The sequence below is a fragment of the Porites lutea genome, chromosome 1 (assembly GCF_958299795.1).
Source record: "Porites lutea chromosome 1, jaPorLute2.1, whole genome shotgun sequence".
NCBI classification, from domain to species: domain Eukaryota; kingdom Metazoa; phylum Cnidaria; class Anthozoa; order Scleractinia; family Poritidae; genus Porites; species Porites lutea.
Genome location: NC_133201.1, coordinates 55,901,150 through 55,913,515, shown reverse-complemented (window position 1 = coordinate 55,913,515; position 12,366 = coordinate 55,901,150). Strand labels below are relative to the sequence as shown.

The 12,366-nt window shown below is 40.4% G+C and overlaps 1 protein-coding gene across 1 annotated transcript in view; it reads right to left on the bottom strand.

Annotated features, from left to right (window-relative positions):
- Positions 1-12,366, bottom strand: part of LOC140922466 (DNA polymerase zeta catalytic subunit-like) — a 43,544-nt gene that overhangs the window by 5,487 nt on the left and 25,691 nt on the right. Inside the window, exons 18-28 of the mRNA XM_073372451.1 lie at positions 12,229-12,366; positions 10,778-11,038; positions 10,005-10,087; positions 9,343-9,504; positions 8,501-8,558; positions 7,888-7,967; positions 7,438-7,507; positions 6,923-7,030; positions 3,910-4,019; positions 2,136-2,250; positions 1,343-1,480 (exon numbers count right to left, since the gene is read on the bottom strand). The exon at positions 12,229-12,366 is cut by the window's right edge and continues 329 nt beyond it. Of these exons, the coding sequence (XP_073228552.1) occupies positions 1,343-1,480; positions 2,136-2,250; positions 3,910-4,019; positions 6,923-7,030; positions 7,438-7,507; positions 7,888-7,967; positions 8,501-8,558; positions 9,343-9,504; positions 10,005-10,087; positions 10,778-11,038; positions 12,229-12,366 (1,323 nt within the window). The remainder of the gene's footprint in view (positions 1-1,342; positions 1,481-2,135; positions 2,251-3,909; positions 4,020-6,922; positions 7,031-7,437; positions 7,508-7,887; positions 7,968-8,500; positions 8,559-9,342; positions 9,505-10,004; positions 10,088-10,777; positions 11,039-12,228) is intronic.

Here is a 12,366-nt window from a genome sequence, read left to right as displayed (position 1 = left end):
AGACTGTAGCTAACTATTCTACAGATAGCACCAATTAGCACACTCAATCGGCAATTTACTAAAACAAGACTGATCTCTAACTACAGAATAAACTAAGGAACGAATCTTTTTATGTTAAGTGCCGCCATTAATGTCTCGTCCATTCTTCTCAAAACATGATGGAAATTAAATATGTCTTTCTTCCCCCACCTCGATTAATTCCTTAGCTGTTTGCGGGTGGTAAAATTATGTAAAAATAATTAACAGTTGAGTTTCAATATAACTTCTGTTTTTGTTGTTACGTCCGTAGCCAGTCTTCACCAATCGCAAAAATTTTCCCAAAAAATTCTTCATCCGCAAAAATCAATTCCTGCAAAAATTTAGTGCCACAGGATAATTCCACTGATTAAAGGATATGATCTCCACCTGGTATTTTAAGACACTTTCAACCTCTACACTTGATTCTTTTTTAGCCCATTCTCTGTGCGTTGAAATTTATAATCTAGTTATAGCGATTCTTAAAACTAGAGTCCGGTTTCTGAAAGAACGATCAGCGCTAATCCTGGAATAAAATCTTAATCCATGATTGTAAATACCCCCTATACATTGTTTAGAGTATCATTTTGTGTTATCATAACTGGATCTCGGAGTAAAGGATCAATTGGACTGCAAAACAATCGGCTTTTTTCCTTAAAATCGGTGTTAAACAGCGCGAAGGGTAGGCGAGAGATTTTTGCTGAGAGCGCCAGTGAGTTTCACACGCCTTTTGTTTTCGCCCTCTCTCCAGTTTTTCTGTTTGACTGCTCGCGCGTTCTTAGGCTACGCAAAAAGGGCTGTTTTGCAGTCTTAAGCTCAACGATATTTTTATGAGCTCCAGTTGCACGTTTCTGGAAAGAAAATTTCGTTTGTATTAACCCTGGGTTAAACTTAATCATTCTTAAAGGGGCAATATCACGAGGATATTGCCGTTAAGACATTACGTCCACACAAAATGCTGCTGTAAAGTGATGAGAACGATATGAATAAAAAGTTCATTAGGTTGTACAAATCATAATAATTTTTTAGTGATTTTTGCAGGCATGGCATTCAACAACCTCGTCCCCAGGGCGCTTTTCCCTGGCTTTGGACCTCCAAAGCCACCTCCAAAGGTGTATCTTTCAATCCACGCCCATCCTTGCAGGAAACGGTTTCAGTGCCTAAATATAGACTCAAATAACAAAACTGGGCCATTATTTTTGCATTTCAGTTGATGCGAAGACACGTTTTAGCTTTTTTAAAAAAGATAACAAATAATGTGACCGCCATAGCCCGATTAAGCAACAAGTAGTTTGGTCACTGGCCACTTGCTATGGATTACACAAACCTTGGCTACTGCAGGACAGGAGTCTCTCCGTACAGTCTCAATCCCTTTTGCATCAAATACGGGTTCCTTTTGATCCAGAGTTTCGTACATATAGCCAACATAGCGCTTTTTAGTTTGCAGCACACAGGGCAAGTAAACCTGGAAAAAGGAGAAACAGAAATTACACACAAGGTTGTTTCTCTAATAATGGTCATAAAACTCAAATCTTATCACGTGATTAACCAATGACTAATCACAACAAAATCATAGCGTAACCAGCCAATCAGAAGTCTGCATGGCAAAACACAAAGCGCGGGAAACTCATGAAAGCCCGAAAATTGTTGAACCAACTTCTAAGCAGTCTAACCAATCACAACTAAATCATAACCAGCCAATCAGAAGTCTGGGAAAACAACAACCAATGTCAATAAGGATGGGAAACAGTTGCTATGCAGTTGCATAGCTACTAGGAAAGTGAACTCAAGAAAAGGCCAAAATTTTGCTCTTGGGCGAATAACCCCTCTTTTCAAACTAAGGTAGCTTCACCTTCTCATTGGCTTAAGTAAGACTGTTCGCAGCCTTCCTTTTTCTCGTGTTTTTATTCCACGAACGCGCGAACTGGACAGGTATGTCGCGCTTCTTCCCCACGCGCGTTTCACTCGCTATTTCTAGTTTGCGTTTAAAAAAATAGTGGCTGTGAACAATCAATGTAATCAATACTACACTATCGTTAGCAACTGCTCACAGAGGTGACAAAACATTAAAACATTGATTCATCGGTTATTTTTCTACTTAACCTCTGCATGAGACACACCTTTTCAAACTTAAGCTTGACTGGTTTAGGGTTCATAGCTGTAACAGTGTCAACAATGTCTTTTCCAATGCTGAAAGCCTCTTCTTTGGTTGCGCCCTTAAGCAGCACAAACAAACTAAAAAAAGAAGTTGCTTCAGGAACAGATTCACAACAATATACTTAAAGTTATATCTTACGATGTGACTTGGGAGAAAATTTCTATGTATGTTTATGTTACAGGTCAAAATTAAATTCAGGTTAAATTTTTTTCACCTTGGTTGATTCTCAATTTTCTTTGTCTACTAGCCTTAATTCATGAATAATTAGTATAGGAGACAAAGGAAATTGAAATCAACGTAGATTTAAAGAAAATTTAAACCTGAATTTATTTTTGACCACATCTATGCGATGGTAGGCCTATTCTACAGCGGGGGTACAAAAAGGAGGAAGGGGGAACGGGGAACGTTGAACGGGGAACGGGAAACAGGGAAAATGGGGGGAAAAAACCTAACGTAAACCCTGTCCGCATCAATAACTCCTTAACCCATTGCTATTTTTTCCCATTTTTCAAATGGAATTTTCCCGTACCCCTTGAACTTAGGAAGCTCTTAGAGGCTTAGGAAGCTTATGCAGATCCGGCCCAGTATTCCGTGTCTTTTTACACCGTACATGTGCACATGTATTGCACGTGGTTTGACCCTGACGTGCCTACGTTGCGAGTTAAGAAAAAAACAATAAATTCAAAATCAGTATTCCGTGGATCTGTCAAAACTGTTCTGTAGCTTTATTTAAACTATTTTTTCTCCTTTTGCTTAGCATCGAATCAAGGAGCAATTCAATACAGAACTTATATTTGAAACAAGTAATGACGATTTTCGTTATCATCCTTCTTGAGATTATCTAGTCTTACTTTCTACACAACATGCAACGTTGCGTGCAGAATTTTTGATCAGGTATCCGCGTTCCCTTTTTTAGCATACTTATCATTCAAGCAGTCACTCAATACTGCTAAATAATGCCTTTAATCTCGTAATACATATGCATTATAAAATACTCCACTTGAGTCGATTATCGTACAGTGATCGCAAGATCAATACGAGAAAAACAAGTCACGCTAAAATGCCTTTTTTTAGATCTATGATCATTCAAACTCTTGGATTACCTTCAAAGTTGCTTCCTATACAAAAATAGCATACAATACCCATTTTCAACATTACTTCAAAATGCAAGGCACAATAAATAGTAAATTATTGGAATTTTGTCCAGCATGTACTCGAGAGATTTGACGAGAACCTAACTGAAATAATCCTGTTAATTTCTTGCGACTGTTCAAAGTAAAAACTCACTTGGCATTGATTAACATTAAAGGTATTGAGGGGAACTTTGCTGGGGCCTGTTGGCATATTGTGCTAAACAAAATGGTGCAAGTGTCCTCTCGACTAAGTGGATGGTCCAAAAACAGAAACCAGCGAAATACATGACAGCTACTATTTTCCTGAGATGTTGTTATTGTATCCTAAAGTGTGATGTATAAAATGACAGCTACTGAGCAGTATTTTCCTGAGGTATTGCTGCTATTGTATCCGAAAGTTTGACCTTCCTACTGTACAGGGTGGTTCTATAGGAAAGCCATTGAACAGTACTGCACTATCATTACTTTTATTTTGCATTTGTTTGGTTTCTCAACGTAAAAAAGCTAGCCTCCAACGTAGACGTTCTTTTGGCTCGTCAAGCAATCGAAGCCCTAAGAACGTCCGCGTGGGAGGCTAAAAAATAGCAAGAACACGCGTGTTACCTGTCCGTATCTCCGTACACGACTCGCGCGCCCCAGCGCGGAGTGTTGTTCACGAGATCAATGGCTCGTTCCAGGGTCTCACGTGCCTTTCGCACTATACTATCACCAATCTACAAAAAGATAAACCTTCGTTTTAACATTAAGGTATAAAGCCATGCTTTTATCAAATTTCCTCACAAATACTTAGGTTCTGATAAAATATTAACTAGTATTTAGTATAAGTGTGAGCGGCAGTACCGGTAGGGAGGGCGGGGGAGGGCAGGGAAGTGATTTCACTGCATGATCATTCACGTGATTTACTCACGCATCACGTGATTTACCAAGGCTGTAAAACAGATACAGTAAAAACCTTAAGTAAAAACCCGGCGCCTGTTAGAACCCACATTTTTCCAAGTCCAGCAAAATAGGTTCTTGTATTTTTGGGTAGTTATTGGCAATTTAGGCTTAGTAGTATTAGACTAGGTTCGTGTTTCGTATGAATGAGATAAAGCTGTTGATCACCAGAAAAATAAATTAAAATGGAAAATGTTTTTAAACCCGCACTAAGTTCTTACACGTGTGTTTTTACTCTAACAGTTCCCGGCCAAAACAAAGCCCCTGAAAAAAAGGAGGGGGAAGCTAACGTGGCGTGGAAAAAAGAGAAAAGTTCGATGAGCTGCGCCCTTTCAACGTAATTAATTCAATGCAACATCTTTTTCAATGGTCCTCGAAGAAGAACATCGTTGAAAACAAGATAAAGCAACCATTAGGTTAGTTTTAAAAATAAAAAAGCTACTGCCAAAACACAGAAAACGAATCAAAATTTTTCTGAGAAGAGAATTAGCAAACCGACAGCAATCATCCATGATGGATACGACCATAGATTTGAAGTCGAAATCTTCAAAAGTTAAGTGTTTTACTGCAAAGTTTTGAACATTTTGACGATAATTCTACGGTCGATAAGAGTACAAACCACGGAAAATTGCTGTAGACTTTTTTTTACAATAACATTAGAGAGCTTTAGATTCTAAGACGAGGACGCCTACGAGTACGTGATATTCTCAGTACCGAGTATTGCTCACGCGTGAGCAATACTCGGTACATTTAAGCGTCATTTTGGCGGGAAAACATGATGGCCGTCGTCATTCTACTACGAGTTTTAGCGAGAATGGCGCAGTGGCGTGAACAAGTTATCAGATGTAAGATGTTTTATCATTTTGCTATCGAGAGAGGGCTTAAACCTCCTTTAGTATAAATAACCGAACTAACTTTTGTAAATGTAAATGTAAATGTAAATGTAAATGTCGCGATTGAGAGGACAAACATACATGTCCTCTTTACATAACTTTCTGCAGTGGGCTCGGACATCAGCATACTAAGGGCGCCGATGGCAGCCGCTATCAGTCCATTTATGAAGCCACTGAACCCTCCCAACCCATGATGAGTGATGATGTAAGTGATTAAGATAGACCACAACACCGGGAACTACGTCCCCTACTCTTTTCGAATAGTGTGTGGGTTCTTTAACGTCCCACAGAGTTATATGTGAACAAGGTTTGTGAGACGGGACCTCCGGTTTATCGTCCTTATCCGAGAAGACTTGAAAGTCTAATCATTTGCAGATGTCATTACAAAGACAGCACTTTCTCCTCAGTTATTTTTAAGACCCTGAGTGTTGGTCCGGCCAGGATTCGAACTCGCGACCTCCCGCTCAGCAGACCGGCGCTCTCCCAACTGAGCTAACCGGGCGGCGGCAGAAAAAAGTTAAATCAAGCTTTCCGGGGTCTTTTTTTGGAGAACATGCGCCAAAACTTTAAGTTAAATCTCGTACTTGTTCTCGTCCTCAAATCTAAAGCTCTCTATTGACAGTTTTGACGTCCATTTCCGTTCAGATTTCACGGAAAATCGCGCGCGAGAGAAAGAGAAAAACCAATTATGCCACCATCACGTTATTTCCATGGTCTGTACTCTTATCGAACATCCACCAATCAGCGAGCGAGAAATTGCTCAGTTATTGAAAAAAAAAAACCTTTTTGGAAGCAGGCCGCTCCTGCGCAGAAATATTTTTTCAGAAGTAAAAGGAAAAGTGGTTTGGACTTTCTGGCAAAAAACGCGAGGAACGCCAGCTTGGTCGGAAATATCTGACAAATTTGCCAGCCACTACGGAGTTAAACACTCCTTCAACATTATGACTTGAAGAAGAGAAAGTAATGTACACTGGAGCAGATAGCACCAGAATACCGGAATATGTAAAAACGAAACTCGGAACACCATAACACCGGTAGAGTAAGACATGAAACGTTGGAACACAGAAACACCGGACCACAGAACTCATTAACATGGAACACCGGAAACCTTTCACAAACCGGTGCACCTCACCCACTGAAATGTTACTCTTTTGCTTCAGGGAGAATGTTGCCTAGACATTGTTAATAACGAGAATTAGGTGACCACACGAGGCAAAGAAAAGTCCTTTGACTTCGCTGGGTTTCGAAACCACGACATTCGACCTTGGCAGATTACATCAACTGTTGCTCTACCAGGCTACAAGGCATGGCATATCTAACTTTCATTGGTTATCTTTCCTCGCCGCGGTCCAACACTTTAATTGCCCACGACTTGCTTCTGTCGGGCCTCGTAGCTTAGTCGGTAGTCCATAACTAACAACAGTAATCCGAAAGTCGTAGGTTCGAATATCAACGAGGTCAAAAGACTTTTTCTTGGCCTCGTGTAGTTGTCAAATTCCCTTTACTACAGCTAACGTTCAGTTGAGTTTATGGGTTATTTGTAGCACTTGAATTTCCACTCCAGAGTTAATTCTCTGTTTCATCTTTTGTCTCACCCTGCTTCACTTTCATGGTTCATAACGACACGGTTAATAACGTCCTCATTTGTCATCGACGTTTTTCCTCCATATATGTCAAACGTGCATATATAGTGTGTTACGTGTTTGAGTGGAATTTCGAAAGTTGACGAACAACTTTGTTCTTTGTTCCAGTATGCTCAGTTATAGTAAAAGAAGGAAGTAACTTACCTCAACGCATGGCATTCTACCAGAAAAATGCGCCGACGTATATCCAAATGTCACATTTGCAATCAGCTTCAAACCCAACTGACGCGCGTCCAACATCCGCCCAAGAGACTGGTAAACAAAATAGAGGACAGTCAGTGACAGTCTACAAATAGTAATCTTTGAAAACATCTCCTTCAAATTCAGCAGAGAACTTCTTCACTTCTGAGAGCAACGGGCGTGACTACCATTGTACTTTCTCGCTCATCGTGTTGTATATTCGTTGTAGAAAGTGTCTCTAACCTTATTCCAAATCCGTAGATAAATTTCAAAATTGATTAAAAGTTACCGAGCAGTACTTTCTTGTGGTGTTGTTTATCATGCTGTTCAAGGCGGTTTTAGCCTTAAATCTGTGCTTAAATTCCTTAATATTAAAGTGAAAGCTATTGAACTCTTTTGATCCGCGGTACTGTTTAGGTCATTGCGCTGTAAAATAAGGGTTTAAAAATGAAAGCTATTGAGCAGTAGATAGTCTATACCTTGTCATTTTTCCACTTTTTCATTGATGTCTTAACCATGATTCGTGTTTGAAGGATCTCGTCTAACATGCTGTTGAAAAACAAAATTGATGAGTAATTGACTTTCAGCGTCGATTTAGTGGCAAAATTTAGTCCATTAAAAAAATTAGCCGGAGAAAACAGCCGACATTTTGCGACTTCTCCACTGGTTTCCTAGCGAAATGACGTCTGAGCAACAACTGCAGAAATTCCGTACAGATGACGTTCACTACCCAGATCTAGGAATGCGTCTGATTGGTTGAAACCAATTTCTCTCACGACAAGACCAATCAGAAGCACTGCCCAGATCTGGGTAGTGACGCGTCGTCAGTATGGAATTACTGCAGTCGTTGCTCAGACGTCATTTCACGGGAAAACCAGTGGTGGGGTCGAGGAAAGGTCGGCTGTTTTCTCGAGCTAAAAAATATTTACCTGGGAAGTATACCTCTTCTAACGCTGGGTTTGACATAAGCAACGCCGTTAGGAGAGACATGAATGTCACCTTCAAGTTTCTAGAATTAAAAAAAATGCAATGACGTTTATTTCACGAAAAAGAGCCATTCAGCTAGCTCGTCACAAAAACTGAAATCAGAAAGCTGGAAACATAGAAGACAACACAAAGTTTCCATTTTTTCTGCATTAAAAGACAAGTCTGACGAAGGTGAAAATAATAGTTTTGATGTTACAATATCAGCGTTAGAACGAACATTATTGTTACAGACTTTCTGTGGTGGTATTGATTGCTCGAGGACTGCATGCAAGTTAAGAAAGAGTAAAAGGAAACTTGTCGTCTTGTGTCATGTCCACCAAGCTATTTCAAACGAAAGCACCTCTGCGACACAAAATGATTCATTTTAACATCCTCCAGTATTTAGAGTTAGGTAACCCCTAATTCAACAGCGGTGACCTAAGCAGTATAATTTCGCTCCAGCAAAATGGAATTCAAGCGCAGTAGTTTTCAACTATAATTCTCTATGAAACTTTCGAAATTTAATTTTTGAAAGATGACAGACGCGTAGTTTAAAAACTAGAACCGGCTTCGTACCTTAAGAAGACTAGGTGGAACACACAGTGAAGTTGCACCAAACTTAAACTCACCATACCTACAGAATAAACCAGGAAATCAGTGTCCTGAGATAAAATTCTAAGATCCTGTTTATATGAAGAAAACCTTTCCCGGGTAGATGGGTCCCCCTCCAAGCCGAGTTAAGCGTTTATACGAGAAACTAATTGACCCCCTCGCCCGAGCAAACAGCGCTCGAGAATGTTCTAATTGTCTAAAACAGCGCTCGCGCACGCTCTAATTGTCTAAAACATGCTGGCATTGTCTAAGAAAGCGGTCGCACACGCTCTGATTCTCTAAATCAGCGCTTGCGCATGTTCGAATTGTCTAAAACAGTGCTTGCGCATGCTCTGATCGCCTCGCCTTCACTGAGTTGACCCGGTCGGGCAAGGCAAAGTGTTTATACGGAGAAAAGTTGGCCGGCTAGAAGGGTGATCCTAACATCACATCACCCTTATAGTCGAGCCAACGTTTTGTTTCTCATGTACACGGTTCGCCAGCTTTTGCAAGGAAATGTATGAAAAGTTGGCTCGCGAAGGTTAGCTCGGGTAAGCGAGTGACCTTTCTAGCCGGAAGAACTTTTTCCATATAATCGAGGCGTTATTCAAGTAAATAGAGTTTCTTCATCCTGATTCTTTCATTTATAGAAAGTAAACCCTGGAAGTAAGTTCTACTTTCTATGGATTGCTAAGGAAATAAACAGTTTTATGTCAGTTGCGATGGAAGTTCTGTTTCCTCTCCTCTCACGGTACTGAATTTCACCGTGGGAAATAATTTAAATTCATTCACTAAAATTCCACTCGCTAGCGACCCTAGCTACTTACTCTGACAGGCAGCTGACTCGCCCCAGGCACGTGGAGAAACAGTAGTTGTAGGCAATGATCATTGTAGGGTACAGAGACTGGAAATCTAGGACCAGGACTGGATCGCTGTAGAAACGGGATTCCGGCTCCATGACCAGGGGAATAGTTTCTGGAGCTCGCATTCTGAGAGAACAAAAACACAACGCTGGGCGCTCGAAAGCTAAACAAACAAAAACCTTTTTTGTTCAATAAATACCTGAATTAAGGACATCCCTCAAGATACTTAGATAAAACGTGTATCGGCGGGTACAGTGAAGTCGATGGGGAGCTTAAGCAACGACAAAGAGGACAGTGGCGAAAACGCCCGTTAAAAAGTGAATTTACGCTGTTTCAAAATTCATCGCTCTTATCCCTTACCGTCTAATGTGTCAAATGCTGGTTAATTTTTCTGGAATTGAATTCTAAAGGACTGTATCTAAGTTTAAAAAAGTATATTAGAAAATCGTTTTCTTGTTTCCACGTCCTCGACAAAACGTGAAATTAGGCAGTTTCACGTCGTGGTTGAGTAACGACCACAAATCAAGGTACAGAAAAGGGTGCTGCACGTGAAAAGTTTTTTTTTGCGAATCTAAACCTAATAAATCAATTCTGTGTGTTACTACAATGTCCAGTCAGACACTTACGCTCCGCGCTGCTCCACGCTCGGGGAAACTGGGATATAATTCATTGGCTTTGCAATTCTCAACATCATGGACTCAACACGATACTAAAAGAGAAACAATCTACAAATTTAAACAAACTCCGAGGAAACTGCCAGCTGTTAAATTGCAATAAGGCAATCCGTTTAAGATGTAATAAGTGCAATCGATATCAAAATCACTTAATATATGCTGCTCTTACAAACGGATAACTACTAAAATCAACACACAAGAAGTTATGAAAGTTGATCGCAGTACAGTAAAAGGAACCATACAATACAACAACGGCGACACCAACGAAAACGTCAATCGCGATTATTTCAACTGGTTCGTTTCATTGAAGAGCGGGCATCACTTCCGAGCTCAGCATGTTCCAGTAAAATTTAATACCTTGCCGTTCACCTTCTGTAGAAATCTAAAATTTCGTTACTATACGTCGTAGTTGAATGAAGACAGTAAAGAGTAGAGATGTTGTTTTACTTGTTTGTTTGTTTGTTTGTTTATTTGGAGGACGTTCACATTGCTGTTGCCGTCGTAGTTTCGAAAAAGATCCCTAATACCTGACAAGCCATAACAAATAGTCAACGCCACAGCAGCTCTGTACTTTTGAGTTAAGGATGTACCCAGAAGGTTTGCTAAGCACGAAAGAAGCGTAACAGTCTAAACTGAGCTTCTTTAGTGAGTATGCCAAAAGTGATAAAAACCATATTTTTCACACACTGATTTCATGGAGTTTTAAAGAATAACACCTCAAATACCTGCGATCCACGAGATATTACAGAAAAGAATAATATCCCAAACAGTCTTGCTAGCTCACTGGTGCGACCAATGAAATCCACCGCCTCTAGTATCCTAACATTGACACGGCAACGCCTGACGTAATGATCGATGGTCCTCCAACGATTGAGAGCAGTTCTGTGATCCCACCAATCCGATAAAGTGCGGAATGTAAACAAAGGAATGCGCTCGTGAAGAACGTGAAACGCTATGTTCTCGAACGAGTAGCTGCTCAGCGTAACCTGTGGAATAGAATCAATGTTTCAAAATTTTTGTTTCGCACAAACAGAAGTGCGTAGTTTTTATAGCACAAAGGCTAACGGCGGGAGCAAATAACCAAAACAAATAATCAAAATAAACTTCACAGAGTTAAGTATTCCAGCTTTTAGGAGAGGTAAACCTGTTGGCTATTTACAAGCAAGTTTGAAAAGTTGAACTACACCAGGACAACCATTCCTGCTATGCTGTATTGATTTCAGTCTCAGTACATTTCACTGCCGACAAGTTGAGACCTTTAAATTCGAGGACGAGATTTAACTTGCAATTTTTTCGCGTGTTCTCAAAAAATCGACACCCCAGAAAGCTTTATTGTACGTTTTTCACCAGAAAATTTAGCGCGGTTATTAAACCCTTCTTCCGAGCGCAAAATGTTAAAATTTCCTAACACTTGATAATAACATAACTTGTTTCCGTCGCAACGACATTCTGGCTTAAACTCGTAGTAGAATGACGAAGGGTATCACGTTTTCCCGCCAAAGTGATGCTGGTTCACACGCGCGTACTACTTAGTACTGAGAAAATCTCGCCCTAAAGGCTTTTCAACTTCCTTCTGTCACTCATTTCATTTGATGTGTTACAGTGATAAGACATTAAAATACACAAATTTTAAACACTAACACAAACACAACCATGAAAATTTTCAATTCTCCGCAATGTAACGAAAGGCCTACTCGGAAGGGTGAAAAGGGACCTCACGATCCGACAACGACGACGCCAATGAATATGTCGCTGAAAAACACACCTCACGTCCTTAGAAACCTTTTCGTCCTTATATCAAGTTAGCCAGTTCCTTGAAAATCGGGAAGTTAGGTTGGAACCGAAGAGAAGGGACCGCGTTCGAGTTCACAGAGAGAAAGTAAAATTTATCGCCCTGCCGTTGTCATTCTCAAGTCAACTCAAAATTTGATCATTTCACTTCGTAGTTGTGCGGGAAGGCAAGAAATGTACAAAAAAGCGTGATGCACGAGCAGAATTGTTGTTTTGCTCATAAAACCTTTTGTTTTTTAGACGTTGCTGTTGCCGTCGCCGTCAAAGTTTCGTAAGGTCCCTACAGTAAGGACGCTGAGGGAGATGCAATTGCCTCTGCTCGCCTAACTACCGTTAGCACTATTTAAGAACATCTTTTAATTCTTGTCTCCCTTTCAGGCCCTACCTCATGTCTCATGAGCCTCCAGATATTCAAAATTATCCGCCCAGCGATTTTTATCTCGGAAGTATGCGCCGCGCCCCATCTATCCTTTTCCGCGTCCATGTTGCTGTCAGAAGATGAACCTTGTACGCGAGCCAACCG